Raw genomic sequence first — 17,254 nt, forward strand, 5'->3', positions numbered from 1 at the left:
TCAGCGGGAGGAACGTTTTTTCGTGAAATGCAGAGGCCCTTTCGGTGGGTCCCTACTATCAGGTGGAGGAATCATTATTTTGCGCGCAATAAGGAGACACTTCCTTGTGTGCGGTCGTGGACCCAGCTATTAGCCTCTCCATGTATAGTCCTCTTGCGAAGGATGTCTTTCGTTGACTATGTTGACCACGCCACGTCGAGAGCACTAGGGTGGTGGACGACAACGAGTCTTAGGAAGGGAATGACCCGGAGCCGAGGAAAACTCGGCAGTTGTTGCCCACGCGGTGGGGGGTACGTGGGTTTACTAGTTCAGCTGCTGTCGCCGGAAAATAATAGGCGGTGTGGGTGACTAGAGGAATGACCTGGCTAGAGATGGACTAGGGTGGGGCGGTGCGGCCTACGCGGCAGAATAGCCAGCCATGGGAGGAGGGAGCAAGTAGTCCCGCCAGCGCTGGTTTGAGCGGCTGGAGCAGGAAGAGCAGAGATTGAAGAAGCATGGCGGCCGTTGGATGGACATCCAACAGTTAGTGCTCTCTGTGTTGACTAAGTTGACATGGTGTTGCGTGTGCGTCAACCTTTTTTAGGAAAGCGTACACGTCAATCTACACTAGGCGCACAAGTCAGCCTTAAATGTGTGGAAAATAGCATACAACCCATCTGCCATTATTTCTAATAATGTATAGCTCATTTGCTAATTCTTAAGGATTTTTTTGGAGCTCATATTCTTTTTGTTAGCATTACAGCCCATATTGTGGCCATGGTTAAAAAATTATACGAAATTTTGCATATTTCGATGCGCTCCCAACTATTTTTATTCTCGAAATTTCGAGTCACATTCAAACTTATTTGAAAAATAAATTTATATCAATATAAAATCCAAATAATTGTCCACGCATAAAAATCAATGGAATTTAAAATCTTGAAATGAAAAAAAAAGAAATTTGAAACTAATTCCCGATTTGATGTGTTTTAAAAATGTACATCCCATTTCTCATTACTGATAGCCCATTTTCTGGACTAGTCAAATGAAACTCTCCTCGTCTTGAAAGATTTGCAGCTAGCAGGGCTGACAAAGCAAGTAGGCCTCGGTTGGGTATTTCTTTTAAAAAAAGTAAAACTTGGCTAGCTATTTTCAGCAAGAAAAAACACAACTGTGCTCATCATGTGGTAAACATAAAATAAAACCGTGGCTAGATGGGCCACAACACCCGCACAACCCTGTTGTTAACCTGATCCGTCTCTAAAACTAGTATAAATAACAATTGATTATTCCTAAGAAAAGTAAATAACAACTCCGCAACCTGCTGGGTCCCTAGTGTCAGCCGCTCATTGTGTAATTCTCTCATTTAGTACCAGATTGTCTGGTAGGTAGCACAGCGCAAAGGTGGCGGTCTGGAGTGACGAGGAAAACCGCGAGATAGACATCGGTGTTGAGGGCACAAGTACATGGCGTTTGGTATCTAGTAGGTGATTTCCTGGGGAATAGTATAAGTCAACCAGTTGTAGTTCTGTGAATTCAGGGGATTTCAGCCAGGCATCCACCGTGCAGGGCATCCTATGCTTGCTCAAGTAGCAAGACAGGATGCAGAGGATTTGAATGGAGCCCTGGTGGGAGGAGATGATGGCTCTGGGGAGTTCAAAATCATTAAAGAGAGATAGCTACCGACAGTCGACATTAAGGGGTGCGGCTTGCCATAGAGGGCGCCACCGAGTTGACAGGACTTGGGTGCAGCAGCAATCCTTGGTGGGGAGAAGTGAGATGATCTCCCCAAGGATGGCATCTGGGAGATGGCTGATGCGGTCCACCCGAGATTCTACTAGTTCCTGGGATCAGGTGGGGGCGGGCTCGCCGCTTCTCGCCACGCTACCGGGTGAGGGATCTACAACAGGCGTCGCCGCTAGCGGGAGCCTCATCTTTCTGGCGCTCGGGTCAGCTGACTCCATTTTCGTCGAGGGCGTCATGTCTAGCTCACAGATTTGAGAGAGTAATGAATGACGAGCCTAGTTGTAGTGCGAGTGAAGAAGAAGGGGTGCTAGGGTTTTTCTGTAGTAGTGAGGAAGAAGGGGAGCTGGGGTTTCTTATAGGAGTGACGTGAGGAATTTGGGGGTATGAGTGGAGCGAGCTGACGTGAGGTCGATGGGAGTGAGGAGGAAGAGCACCCAAGTTATTTTGGGGGGCGGTGTGCTGCATAGCGCCTCTCATTAAGTAAATATATGGGCTTTTGAATTGATTTTATTATTTACTAGGGTGGGTGGACTATTTTGTGGCCTAGAGAAACAATTACTACTAGTACAGTGGAGACACTCTACAGCTACCCAGGAAAAAAATTACTACTAGTACAGTGGATACTCTAACGCTTCTGGCTCCTCCAAGGTCATTGAAACGTCTCCCTCTACTAAATGTTGTTTTACTTTGGTTCACCGACATGCAGGCCATGCAGTGCGCGGGCCCAAATGCCATCCACCAAATTAGAAGGCGATATGCAGGTGGAGAGTTACCCCGGTCGTAGCGCGACCGTAACGAGTCGTCATATCACAAAACCTCACCTCCCACAGTCTAAGTTTGATGGATGAAGCAACCACCATTTCACTCTTTGCTGAATCCCCTTCTCCCTCACCGTCTGCTAGAAAGCCAACACTTGCATCTGACATTGTTCTTCTCTCCCAACAACGGGAAGTTAAGCGGATCCGTAATGTTGGTATATTTTCGTTCAGAAAAAAAAAGAATTTTTGCAAAGCAGTAACCGATCCTCATTCTCTTTTTTGTTTCATTGACATTGCGATTTTGTTTACCTTTCACTTGTCTCCTGTAACACCCCGGCGTAATGATGCTACAGTAAGCCCTGGGGTTAAGTTAATCATTTTTCTAAACAAGTGTTTGATCATCATTGTCTCCTCTCTCTTTCAAATTCCAGTTGAATTCATTTTCAAATTATGAGTGAAATTCAAAATGCTCAAACATGAAAACTAAAATGTTCATCATGTGCCAAATATTCATAAATATTATTGGTGGTGAAACCAAGTTTTTATAAAACAATTAAGTGCTCAAAATTAATGAAAACAGTAGCTAAAACAATTAGTTAAATGCCTTTCTAATTTACTAAATTTCAAACAAATTTATTTGGGCCTAGCACTTTTTGTGGCAGAGGTATAAATAGTAATTATAATTTAGAAACTACTTTTGTATTTTAAATAAATAAAGTATTTTGGAAATTAAATAAACATGTAAAAAAGAAAAGGAAAAGAGAAAAGGGAGAGGAAAGAGGAACCCCCCTCACTGGACCGAACCCACCTGGGCCGGCCCACCTAACCCACCCGAGCCAGCCCAGTTGCCCCTCGCACCGGTCTCCCCCCCCCCAGCCCTGTTCCTCGGTCTCAGACCGCTATAGGGGCTCGTCGCCGCCCGACACCTCGTCGGCGACGATGGCGGATAAGGCCTGCGCCTCCTCGGCTCCTCGATCCCCGCCTCCACTTGCACCAGAGCCGCCCCCCCCCCTCGCTTCGCCTCTCCCTCTCCCCATCAGATTCCCCCTCGCCCTCTCTCTGCTCCGATTTGGACGGATGCCCGAGCGCCACCATCGCCGCCGTTCGCCGTAGCCGCGGCTACCGTCATCCATACGCCGCTCCGTCAAGTCCAGGAGCTCCGGCGTGATCCTCCTCTTCTTCCTCGACACCAGATCGGGACCGGGAGGGACCGCCGCCGTCGCAGTCTTCCTCTTCCTCCTCTACGGCCACCGCACGACCTCGCCGTCAATCTGCAGCACCGGTCCTCCTCGAGCCCACTACCTAGTCCCCACGCTCCCGCGGTGAGCTCCTGCGCCGAACGCGCCCTTCCCTACTCCCTCTAGTCGCCTGTAGCCTCCGCTTCGCTAGCACCTGCACGCACCGCCGCCGACGAGCTCGCCGTCGTGGCCTTCGCCACTGTAACACGCGGCTAAGCCTCGCATCGAGCTCCGGGAGCTCGTGCGAGTCCAACGCCACCACCAGCGCGCCTCCCCGTTCCTCCTAGCCTTGTTTCCACTAGCGCCCGAACTCCAGCGCCGCGGAGCTCGTCGCCAGCGCGTCTCCGGTGACCAGTTGGTCACGGCCGTTTGCCCGTTAGATTCACCGCATCGCGCAGCTCCTGTCTAGTCCTTTCGCCCACGCCATAGCATGCCGTAACTCTGTTCCGTCGTCACCCACCTGCTCCGCCTCAAACCTCGTCGTCGGCGCCCTTTCCGGCCTCCCCAGCTGCTGCCGCTGCCGCCACTCGACGTGGCTCGTTCACCGCGTCCGAACGGCGCCTCTCGGGCGTCAAATAGACCCCGGACGGTTGGTTCCGCACCTCGCCGGCGATGCGCCGCCGCGAAACGGCCCGCCGGAGTTACTCCGACCACCAGCGCCGGCGTGGGCTGACGAGGACGCCTGGGCCCGTCCCTTGAGCAACTGACCGTGGGCCCGTGGGGCCCTGTTGACTAAGTTGACTCAGTCAACTCTGCTAACTAGGCACCCCTTGTCAATGACAGGCGGGCCCCTCCCACTAATTAACTTCGGTGTAATTTAAAATGTTTAATTAACCTAAGTAGCCACTAACACCCGAGGGCCACCCCCTTAATTAACTCTGTTTAATTAAAATGAACTCTGTTAGCTCTCTGTCTATGACATGTGGGTCCCACTGGACCCACAAGTCAGTTTTGACCTGGTTAGCGAGTCTGTTGACCGCTAACATCATCCCCACGCAATGCTGACGTCATATTCCTTTTCTGTTAATTTAAATAATTTCTGGAAGTGCTTTAATCTTTGAAAAATCATAGGAAATAATCAGTAACTCCGATGAAAATGTTTTCTATATGAAAGTTGCTCAGAAAAATCTCACGAATCCGAATGTGTGGTCCTTTCACCTGTCACATGCCCCTAGCATGCTTAACATGGAACCGTCCCCTCTCTTTCATCTGTCCGGAATTCGTCTAACGCCGGGAATTCATCCTCGGATGTTTATCCCCTCCGTCTGCAATGTGTAGTACTACATTAGGACAACCCTAGCTCTGCCTATCGTCATGTAATGCTTAGTAATGCATCTGTTTGCTCTGTATTTACTGTTTCTTCCCCCTCTTCTCTCCGGTAGACCCCGAGACCGCTGCTGATGCCCCTATGTTCGACTACGTCGATGACGACACTTCTTCTTTTTCACCAGAGCTTCCAGGCAAGCAAACCCCCCTTGAGCATTCCAATATCGCCCATTTATTTCCCTCTCATTCTTGCATTAGAACTGCTACTGCTTTCTATATGATCCTACTCTGATGCATAGCCTGTTTTTGTTACCTGCTTATTGTTACCTTACCTGCTTATCCTAAACTGCTTAGTATAGGTTTGTTAGTGATCCAACAGTGACCCCCACCTTGTCCCAGTTGCCTCGCTTTATGTTCGATGATTCGATCAACGTGATCGACATCCAGGCCCCGACACCGCACATCCCCCCCCCCTAGTTGTACGACTCTGTAGAGTTACCATCGAGTGCCGAGGGTGGAACCTCTTACATCACTCCTGATGAGACCTCTATAGTGTAGCTATACGGTCGAGGTCATCGAGGGTGATTTCCTCCTTAACCACTTCCGTTACGGCTCTGTCGTGCAACCCCTCAAGTGTGAACCTCGAGGGTGGATCCTCTTACGTTCACCTTGATGATAACATCGAGTGGAATTCACCGGGGGTGATTCCTCGGGGTTTCCCCTTGGTGTTAGATACACAGTTACTATGGTTACTATGACTTTGCACTGAACCATGTTACTAAAGAAGGGTCGGCCCTGAGGGGTACCCGCGCGAGCGTAATAGCGAGTCATGTGAAGTCGGGTTGACCTGGAAGGTGCCCGTGAGATACTTACGAGGCGTGGCCGGGCATTCTTAGCCCTTGCCGCAAGTACTCAAGACGGGGCGACGGGGTCACATCTTTCGTGAGTCTCTGCTCGTGACGGCACTGCCAACTCACTAACGGTTTGGATATTTGATCCGAGGGGCCTATGGCCTGATAGCACTAACCATCACGTGGGCATAGTATGGGCGTTCTACGTCGTATGCATCAGCCGAAGCTTAATAGACGTCATGTGATTGAGTGGCGTGCGCCGGGTTGGACTGGTAAGCACATGCCTTTTTAAGGAGGTAGCTAGGTCTGCTCACCGGCCCCCCACGCAACGTGCGGGAGTTACCGGGGCGATGGCCCAAGACCCCTGGGGGCATAGGTTTAGTCTGGCGTGCTTGACCTCTCTATTAAGCCTAGGTCGGGTTGCGGCATATTGTTTGGCCGAGGTCGGGCAGGACCGAGGAAAGTGTCTCCGGCTGGAGTTAATCGAGCGTGGTGGGTAAGTTGGTGCACCCCTGCAGGGAAGAAACATCTATCGGTAGCCTGTCCTACGGTAACAGACACTTGGAGTTGTATCCCGATCGATACAATTAGAATTGGATACTTGAGATGAGAAATGGTTATGAGAAATGGATAGTATGGCTCTGGGATTGCTTTCTCGCAGGGAGTCGAGAAAGGATCTCTGGCCGAGGTTGATAACGCTACTACTACTTTAAATTATGTTGATCTGTACTCTTCTATATGCTGCAAGATGCTTGAAGATGCTAGTCTTTGATAGGCTAGGCTTTCCCCTTCTTTTCTGGCATTCTGCAGTTTAGTCCACAGATACAACCCATTTCCTTTGTTACATATGCGTACTTAGTTTAGATCTGATGTATATCTTACGAGTACTTTGGATGAGTACTCACGGTTGCTTTGCTACCTCTTTTTCCCATATACCCGATTGTTGCGACCAGATGATGGATCCCAGGAGCCAAACGACACCACTGATGACTACTACTACCCCGAGGGTGCCTAGTACTACATGATGACCGCTGACGACTTTGAGTAGTTAGGAGGCTCCCATGCAGGAGGCCTTGCCTTTTCGATCGTTGTTGTTTTTGTGCTAGCCTTCTTAAGGCAAACTTGTTTAACTCATGTCTGTACTCAAATATTGTTGCTTCCGCTGACTCTTGTGTATTCGAGCTTATGTATTCGAGCCCTCGAGGCCCCTGGCTTGTAATATAAAGCTTGTATTATTTTAATTTGTGTCTAGAGTTATGTTGTGATATCTTCCCGTGAGTTTTTGATCTTGATCGTACACATTTGCATGTATTATTAGTGTACGGTTGAATCGAGGGCGTCACATCTCCTAGTATTCGTCAGTTTCATGATGGAGCAAGGAGAACCAGGCAAAGATCTACCGATGTTGGAGCAGGCGCAGGAGGCTGATCCACACGAGACAGAGAGCTCCAAGAAGATGGAGGTAGCCACTGAGCCGAATCCAGATAAGCTCACGGCCACTACTGAGATGGTCAATGCCCCATCTGAGGTTACAGCCCTCATGGCCCTACACGAGCAGTTTTCCCCCTTCGATGATGTGTCCCCCCCGTTGCGGTACCCAAGGTGATTTTCTTCTTTGCCGATCTCGAATGTTATTTTTCATCTAAGTATGCGGTGATAAATAATGCAAAATTTTATTAGCTTCGATGCCATGCTACCTTCCCTGTCATGCAGACCTTTGACTCTACATATTGGTTGAAATAACTTGTGTTTCTTATATTGGTAAGTAATTCAGAATTTGTTTCTATTTCAATTAGAGCCCTGATGCGGACAAGGATTGTGTGGTTGTACATGTCACTCGCTATGAGGCAGATGACCTAAATATATGTACTGGGAAAACAAAGTTCTTAGGTTGTTGGATCCTGAAAGCCATTTGCATTTATACCAATGTCGAGATGTATTCCAGCCTCACTGTTGTCAGGCGTATTGTCCAGGGTGTACTGAAGCACAAGAAATTCAAAGTTACTCGTTCCTTTGTGAGGCATACTGTTCTTGTCAATCTTATGCAGGAAGATGACGTGGCATGCCTCCACAAAATAAGTTTATGAGTGGCAAGGCCACAAGGTTATCTTCAGAAAGATTCACAGGATTGAGCTGCTGCTGGACATCCTCGGTGATGTTCATGGGAAGGTCCGTCTTATGTAAATCGCAAATTAGATCGAGGCATGAAATAGTTGCCCCACCTAGTGTTTAATAGTAGTTTGGATTGTGTCTAATTATCCGAACCTTGCCTATTATCGAGCCCTCTGGACTAGTACTCTCTTTGAATCTGTCTATGGGAACTACTGCTACTTTTGTGCGCCCGTGAATCATGTGAGAACCATCCTAATTGTTGCCGAAACATATCCGTCCTCACTAGTTTTTTCATGTAATATGGCATGGTAAGACATAAGTTGTCACGGTTTATCATACGAGCAGTGTGTGTTTGATGTAATAGAGTACTCTTTTGAGAATTGTGCACTAATGTATACATAGGGTAGGTAAGGCTGGTTAAGTACATGTAAACACTGCTGGTACTACCCCATTTGTAAAAAGTTCTGCAAAACAAGGCACATTGACTCAACTCGCTTCAACACTAGAAAAGTCGGCTATCAACTAGCTAACAATCAATAATCTATTGTCTGACATATAAGCAACTACATATCTGATTACAGTGGTTCATGCAGTTAACTGAGGCCACACTGTAAATTCCAAATGTTCACATGCTAGTCCAGTGTTCATGTTGAACATGCACATTAAACTCAGCTTCATAAAATACTTGAAAAGCATAAGTTAAGAAATTTTATACATCTCAATGATTCATAGAACATAACAAATATTTACTAGTTCATAGCAAAAGACAAAGTTGTGAAAAGGTTTACAAATCAGAAAAAAATCAAGCAATGCTTCTCTGAGCAAAGGGCCTCCCTAGGCAGGCTTTACTTTCCTGGAGTTCACTCTGGTTTTTCTTGTTGCCACCATCCAAGGTTAGGTTCTTTCATTTCAAAATAACCAATTATAATTGTGTTCTTAGTTGGAATATTGCCACCATCCAAGGTTAGGTTCTTTCATTTCAAAATAACCAATTATAATTGTGTTCTTAATTGGAATGCTGAACTGAACCATGTAGTGTATTGAACATCTAAACTTTTTGTGCAGTTCTACTAAATTTAAGCACTGCTATTTGCAGAAATAAGCAGACCATAATGCCTTTTGTTCGTGCACCTGTCCCAAAAACCTTCATGCAGCCATGCTAGCTAGTCCTCCGTCCATGGATGAATTGGGAGAAAGTGCATTCCCGACTAGGATACAATTGTTTTCGCTCGTCCCTGCACTGCAGTTAGGAAGTAAAATGTATGATTCAGCTTCTTTCAGATTGCGTTGGCCATTCTACCTAGTCACTACCTATGTAGGAATACCTGGAAGATAGGTGGTTAGGCAACGGCAGCTAGGAATAGCCATCTCATTTTGTGCAGTTCTACTAAAACGGAGGTGTGTACTTTTGATTGCGCTGATAGAAACGATATGGAGACACACATCCTTGTTTCCGCAAATATGAAATACGGTTATTTAAATAGTGACAGTTATTTGCAGTGGCATATGATTAACATCAGCATCTATTGTGTTATAATTGGCACTACATTGACAGTATGAAAATGCCCTTAAGTAAGAAGTAGCATCACATCACATCAACACTGTCACTAGATTAACATGCAGAACAGTAGCATTAATATTACTGTCATGAGAATAGCACATGGTCATAAAATGTGCAATCAAAATTTTGCAGTTCCACTGGGATGAAGCAATGCTAGCGGTGTGAGATTTAAGTGTGACTACAAAAACACAATTCATGGGAAATAAAATGGTGGTGGCATTGCTTCAATTTATCGACAGCACTAGACCATTACTTAATAGTGACATTAGGTGGCATTGCTTAATAGTTTATGTGATTTTACATTAACGGTAGCGATATAGGCGTAGGGATAGCAGGGGCATAAATTGGTGAGGCAAATGTGGTTGCCCAAAGCAGCAAACACTCAGGCAGCATGTCTGCATTTGTCCCATTTTTTATCTCCTCGGTGACATTTTCCTATGTGAGCACAGGAAATCTAGAGCTGCTCGTTCTCATTTGTGTTGTCCCCCAACGCCCCTCACTTCCTTTCCTTTTTTCAACCAAAGAGACAGGTCCACTTCCCCCACTCTTCGCCATCCACCATGCTTTCTTCACCTTTTCAACCAAGGGAGCAGTTGGGTAGCCAGTATCCATTACTTTCTCCCCATTTCCTCTTAGAATCATGTCCTAGATTCATGCTACATTTCCCCATTTCCTCTTAGAATCATGTCCTAAATTCATGTTATAGATTTCCCACTTTCTTCCCTATTTGAATCAACCCTTAAATTCGACTGTATGAACTACCTCTAATAATAGTAAAAGTCTACGTGGCTTTGGAATAGTCGACGGGAGTAGAAAAATATGCACACGCAGCCACGTGAATAGTCGACGGGAGTAGAAAAATATGCACACGCAGCCACGTGAGGAACTGAGGCAGTAGAGAAAGGTCGGTTTCGAAGGAATATATACCCGAGGGTCGTCGGCACGTGGCAAAGACGACGTCTGGAGGCCGCATCTTGGCCACAATACCACGGGGAGGAAGAAGGGGTCGAAGGCCCTCCCGATCCGACGCTATCTCGGAGAGAATGGCACGGCCGTCGATCAGAACACGCGGGCAGCTGTTGGTCTCCTCCCTCACCGTCGACGACTGCATGGACGACGCACCTACACCCCTTCCCTGGTCGAGGTGGTTACGCCGGATTTGTGACCAGCCATGAGCAGAGAAAGAGTGTGTGTGGCCACCTATGCATTTTTTAGATCTGGAGAGCATGAGAGTGAAAGAGAGGAACCCTAATAAAGCAAGCACCGAGACTCCTGCTATATATATATATATATATATATAGGGCGCCCCCATGGCACGCCGCTTGAGCGGAAGCTCGGCGGTGCCAGATGGGTCCCATCAAACAAACCACTATGTACAAAGATAATTCCTCATCAACCAAAGCATTACAGTCTGCCGCACTTCCAGCTATTGGCCTCCTTGTCCATCTCTCCGGTGCCACACGAGAGGACGACGATGAAGATGCCACATATTGTTTGGCCTCTTGTTTATATCAGGTTCCACACGCCAAGGGAAGAGGACGAAGACACGGACTGCTCGACCTCGTTCGTGTCTCCGACGCTGTGTGTGACGGTGCAAGGACGACTGCAGTGCCCAGATGGGAGGACTCTAATCACATAACAGGTTACTGAGAACGATTAAGGTTGTAGTTCATGTGTGTGTTGGACAGACAAGCAGCCATATGATACATACCTGATCCAGAAGGTATATTTGTAGTAGGTGCCCTGAAAGCAGGAACTGAAAGTGTGGCCGCCGCCACAGCTACAAGATTCTTTGCAGCCTGTGACACAAACACAAATAAAAATCTAGCCATCCGGATAATATAATTTGTATTCAACAACGGTGACAACAATCGCAACCCGTAAATTAAGCAGCTCGAAATTGGCAACCCAACCCATGAATAAAGCGACGTCGATCCGAAATGCAGTGCCTCAAGTAACCGTTGGACATGAAAAAACCTACTGATTTTCTAGCTGGACAAACATAACGAGATCATAAGGAAAAATTAGCACAAGGAAAGGAGAGAAAAATACTACGGTACACTATAGATCAACCGACCTGACTACACATACAACTGGATTTTCAAAATTCCAAATGAAACACCATGTTCTAATTCTTTGCTGAAATACTTGAGCTGCTAATAGCAACACCAAGTCAGACTGTAGACTAAGGGTTGCCTTGAGTTGGATTAAGGTGTCTGTATTTCATATATACAAGTGTTATTCCATTCTGGACACTTCACTAGAAAGCAGATACCATCAACATGCTGCGAGACACCCCCATATCCATGGGATGGACACGGTTCTTATGGGCTTATGGCTAGTACTATTCTATAAAAGAGAAGTAGAGAACACATACAGTATGTGAGGTATTCTTATTAACAAGTCAGAAGATAAAAAGAGCTTGATGGCTTGAAAGAGTATAGTAGAGAAGTATTCCTGATGTAGGAACAAAAGCAAGTTTGCAAAGAAAAGATGAACTAAGAAAACGTCGACGATTTACAAACTTACAATTATAGATCTCCCAAATGCACCAGCACTAACATAAGCCCATGTTCCTGGAAGCATACCCAACAAACTGCATGCGTAAAAAAGCAATATCTGAGGTAACGTTTCTTTAAAGAAGAAATATATACTGATGACAACTTTTTCAATGTAATATTTCATCACAAAAGAATGCTCAATTTGCAGTGGATCGGAGGCCAGGGTTCAACTGTTCAAGTCCTACAATAGTTTGTGCGACCCATCCTCATAAAATCAGATGGAACCCATCGATTCTCAACACAAACAGTTCTAAATGTCAGGCTACCAATAAAGTCACTAAATTTAATTTCACCATAATGTCCCACAAGGATTTTTATTTGGCCACACACAACGGCTGAAGAAATATATTAACTTACAATGCGTCTCAATTATGGAATATTGATTAACCACATCATACTTGCAACCCGTAAATAGCCAAGGAATCTTACTCAGCCCGTAACAATTCCACCTAGGCAGATGGCACAAAAGCACACTAATAGGTCAAGATAGGAATGCTCACATACCCCGACAGCATGTGCTTGTTGTGATAAGCATTCACCGGCTTGCCGGCCTCATCCCTCGAGGGGCATATAAAGAAACATCACCCTGCATCAAAAGGTCACATTAAGAGGAAGAAGTAGGAAAATGAAGCATCAAGCAACAAAAAAATACTATCAGGCTGCAGTGCAGCAAAGCTGAAGAAATAAGCCCAAATCTGGCTTGTCAACGTTTGGGGCAGAGCTAACAAACAACTTCCCTGGAAAGCATGGGAAGGTTCCAATAATTTGGTCATCCGCTCCACTATACAAATTAATGGACATGTGCCAAAACAAAGAAATGAAGGAAATCATAGATAACAAAGTGAGGTCACATAATAGACTGAACTGAACTAAGATCAATATTACAATCTCCAATGAACTGAAGTGGAGACGGCGTCTCAGATCATGCTGGACAAGTCAAAAAGCTCGATTAGCATGGAGGTGGGTGTTGTCATACGTCGGCGAGGAGCCATGGGGGATCAGCTCGCCGCCCTCTGGTCGCGGCAGCATTGTCAGAGATGTGGTGCTCGCATGGACAAGACCAAGATGCTACCTCTGGTTTCCAGCGTGAGCATCACCAACAGACATGGCGGTGGCGCTGGTTCTTGCCTCCCAGTCTTTAGTGGAGAGGCCCGCAAGGAGGAAGGGTCCAAAGATATGCATACTCCGACCAATCATCTGGACATGCATTACTAACAAGGAGTGAGTTTGATAAATGTTGACACCCGATGTTGCAAGTTACAACATGGTGACTGAGAGATTTCAACAGCAAAGGAAAAAATGAAAGTGTCAAAAAATTTTAAATTAAAATTTGGAATAGAAGAAAACATAACCAAACCTTCTATGAAATTCTATAGAGATTTCAACAGCAAAGGAAAGCCTCGATATATTGGCTCAACAAATCTGCAATGTCACAATTAATTTTAGTCAGTTGTCTAAATTTGTGCATTACGTGATAACAAAACCTAATGTGCTATCTTATATCCTAACACGCTGACCAATATCTGACAGGATCCTAATTTTTTTCTGAATGGCTCCTGCGATTTTAGCAGATCAACTACATTACTTGTTGAGAAGGACTTAGCATATTTAGATAGCTTAATCAATTAGCTTATTAAACAGGAGAACCATATGCTAGGATTAAAATAGAACAAAAGCTTAATTATATCAAGAAAGATACGGTTGTGAAATCAGAAAGGATAGGGAATCGAAACGCAGTTGCAAGTGGTCATGCAAGCAACAGCGTACATGCATATAGCTGCTGATGAACAACCAAAATGGAAAAGGTCAGCCACCGACACGAATGCATCTAATTAGGGACTCACAAATGTTTAGAGAAACTCTTATGAAGCAATTTCAAGTTCTATTTCTAATCCTGGATTATCCCTAGGAAGCACTTCATAAAGAATGTTCATGTTATTCTGATTTGAAACAAGAGATGTTTTTCATGATGCAATCCAAAGGAACTGAACACCTCCTCTTGTCTCATATATATATATATATATATATATATATATATATATATATATATATATATACCATAGGAAAAGCAAGTCAGAGCTTCATCCTCTTGTCCTTCTCCATCAACCATGTGCCTAGCGTTGACTCCATCCTCCACACGAACATGACTAAAAAAAACTATGGGCATAAGAAAACCAAACTATACCTGCGAATGGGATTATGTGAATAAGATAATAACCAAAGAATCAGACATTCCAACAACCATAATCGGTTCAGCTGTAATACTCACCAGTAGAAGGAAGGCTCCATGCTTTCCCACCTCAGTCAACAGTCATAGCAGTAATGGATGTTGTGGCCTTACCGGTGTCGCGGGTCGATCTGTTCATGAAAAATTTCAGCAGCCACATGAGTACATACGAAAAGAACGATGATTTACATAGGAAAGAAAAATCAGATTCAAAGAGCTTTCTAGCTATAAATCACAAGTTGAAGTCATACTCTGTCTACGATACACAAAAAATGAGAAGCTCAGATGCATAAATCCTAAGTGACCATAAGATAAATATGCCAACATGTGAATCAGAAATCCAATGTTTCAAACTATTTGATGCCATTTGTCAAATGCATTTCTACTTTTCAGTGGTGATCATGTTCAATAAACTCTGAATTTTACACATTGTTATGACATCTTTGTATAGAATACATACTTCATATTTCTCCATGAAAAAATAGATTTGCAAGGCAGATAACTTGTTCATACAACTAAAACAATTGCTAATGAAAGAACATGCATCAAATCTTATAACATTAGAGCTTACGTCTTTTTCAAAGCCTTGGTTGTTGACTTGTTGTTGGCTTTGAGCTCCTAAACTTGCTTTCACAAATAGTCCGTATCAACTCTCAGCTTCTTCATCTTCTCACAATAATTGATCTCCTCTGAAATCAACCCAGAATCCTACTTAGATGGCATCGACTGCAAACTTTCACTGCCTGGAGAAAAAGTAATTAAAAGCAGGGCAAACAGATAGAAAACAAGTGCCCTAATTAGCATTGGGAAAACCTGTTCTGCAAGAAACTTGCTTAAGAGGGGCTATGGTAACAAATTGTTAGAGCCAAATACTTCAAGAATAAAACTATTAATACTAGCAAAACAAGAGTCACTGCTTCCCCTTACTGCAAATCAGTTATGAAGGCACTCTCCTAAAAAAATACCAGATCAATGATTTTAGAAGAAGCTTGCTTCCTAAGCTGTATTTATGATGGACTGAACTAAATAACAAGGTTAAGGATTCACAACCCTGACAAAGTGTTTTGGTGTTTGAACAAAAAAGGGGTATTTAGTAGGAGGTGCTAGGTGGGAGCTCTGCCGCTGCTTACCTTGCCGTTGCTGCAATGGATCCCGAGCTCGGGGGAGAGGGGGGGCCGCTGCTTCCCATCTGGAGCTCGGGGGAGAGGGGGCGTGCGTCCGAGGCATGGGAGCGCCATCCATGAGGCAAAGGAGCACCAGAGAGCACGGCAGGAGCCAGAGATGACCAGACAAAGGCGCCGGAGAATCGCCGACGACGAGGAGGCTCCCGTGATGCTTATTGTGTTCGATTGTGGCAACTGGTTGCCTGCACAATATTGACCAACGTGTAGTCCATGATTTCCGCCCAGGTTTTGTGGCTTTCGAAGTTTTGTGCATGTGTTCTATCCTCCTATTGGAAGAGTTGCACGAATCCTGTCCAACACAAACAAAATTTCAGAGCAGGCTGTGAATCACAAGTTATGGACTGCAAAGAAACACACAGTCACGTGGCATAAGTACAAACAGGTGATAAAGCAGCAATCCATCGACACAAAACATAACCAAACAACGCGGCAGAAGCAGTCATAAACATGGATGAATGCATGATGAATCACACCTAAGTTGATGCAAAAGAGCAACACCAAACACACGATCAACACCCCACACGTTCTAATACTTAAATTCCAACTTTACTAATGACTTATTTTCATTTTCTCAGTGAAAAAAACTGAGGTCTCCGACTTACTGCTTAATGGTTTTGTGAAGCCGCAAAAAAAATAAACAACAAAGTATTCTAATATTATTACAAGGCTGCACAGATGAACATATATAAGAGCTTTTTTGCGAATTGACTATATGAGCTTTCTGTAGAACAGCACAAAAAATAGTACAGCAGAAGAAATAACAATTCCTGCGAACAATACTAAAATATTAACACAAAAATCGATAGAAGAATGCAACAGAACATGGCTGAATAGAAATTTGAATTGACGAGAAAATAAAGGAGGAAACAAGATGGGCAAAGGTGTGTGAATCTCACCTTGATCCCTCGGCCAAGCCCCTCTGACTGTCTGGCACTCGCGTCGCCAAGCCAGCGAGCCTCGCCGTCCCTCGACCAAGTCGTTCCCTCTGCCTGTCCAGCGCTCGAAGTCGCCCAGCCGACGAGCCTCGCTGTCCCTCGACCAAGACGCTCCCTCTGCCTGTCCGGTGCTCGCCCCCAACCGCCGAACCCGCCTACAACCGCCCCTCCCCGACCCTCCATCAACCCCTGTTGCTTCCGCCCGCAGCCCCCGCGCCCGCCTCGCCCCTGTCGCCGCCATGGGAGCTGGTTTGCCGTGGTAACGAGGAAGGGAGGTTGGAGGCGTGGCTGTGTTGACGAGGGAGAGACGAGGGAGGGATGTGGCGGCTGTCTGACGAGGGAGGGAGAAGTGCATCGACTATGGGATTTGGGGGGCTAGGGTTTGTGGGTGGAGCCGTGGAGGTAACGAGAGAAGGAGGAACATACCGAAAAGCTTCTTTGATGCATGACGTTCAGTGGTATGCTTATCAGCGCCATTGGTTTACATGTGGATCATCATCTAGCATTTACTGATCAATGTATAAGGGAGCTGCAGCTGATTTTCATCCGGCAGTATTCATCGCGTAATCCAGCACCTTGGTCCTGGATTCATCCATCTCGCGTAGCATATGTCCCACTAGCCAGCTCCTTATTAGGTCGGAATCTGGAACTGGTTACATTTTATACCAACTTGATGCACAGGTACAAGATCGACACATTAGGTTGACCTCTGTCACACATATATCCCGAGGAGCAATTAATGCACCTAAGCAATTAACTTGCTAGTTCAATAGTTTTTTTAGTTGTCATGCGATCACTAGTGGATAATTAGTTCGTCAATTTACCTAATCATGGTG

General features: G+C 45.4%; 1 protein-coding gene across 19 annotated transcripts; it reads right to left on the reverse strand.

The window, feature by feature from the left end:
- Positions 1-8,749: 8,749 nt before the first annotated feature.
- Positions 8,750-17,038, reverse strand: LOC125537349 (uncharacterized). Of its 19 annotated transcripts, none has more exons than XR_015616250.1 (10): positions 16,380-17,038; positions 15,430-15,772; positions 14,871-15,042; positions 14,342-14,430; positions 13,430-13,494; positions 12,577-13,269; positions 12,041-12,107; positions 11,223-11,310; positions 10,439-11,114; positions 8,750-9,190 (listed from the first exon to the last, which is right to left on the reverse strand). XR_015616250.1 is itself a non-coding variant. In XM_087543779.1 (10 exons), exons 7-10 carry the CDS (start codon positions 12,605-12,607, stop codon positions 11,018-11,020), a joined length of 306 nt encoding a protein of 101 aa, XP_087399905.1. In that variant the 5' UTR covers positions 12,608-12,658; positions 13,145-13,269; positions 13,430-13,494; positions 14,342-14,430; positions 14,871-15,042; positions 15,430-15,772; positions 16,380-17,034; the 3' UTR covers positions 10,884-11,017. The 19 variants fall into 19 exon arrangements, 8 of the variants coding, with proteins under 8 accessions (XP_087399905.1, XP_087399904.1, XP_087399902.1 ...); XR_015616253.1 differs by lacking the exon at positions 8,750-9,190 and adding an exon at positions 14,131-14,257 and having other exon boundaries at positions 10,884-11,114; positions 12,577-13,283; positions 16,380-17,035; XR_015616252.1 differs by lacking the exon at positions 8,750-9,190 and adding an exon at positions 14,131-14,219 and having other exon boundaries at positions 10,884-11,114; positions 16,380-17,033.
- Between the last annotated feature and the right edge of the window lie 216 nt (positions 17,039-17,254).

The sequence above is a fragment of the Triticum urartu genome, chromosome 2A, assembly GCF_056163025.1.
Source record: "Triticum urartu cultivar PI428250 chromosome 2A, HENAU_Tu73, whole genome shotgun sequence".
NCBI lineage: Eukaryota > Viridiplantae > Streptophyta > Magnoliopsida > Poales > Poaceae > Triticum > Triticum urartu.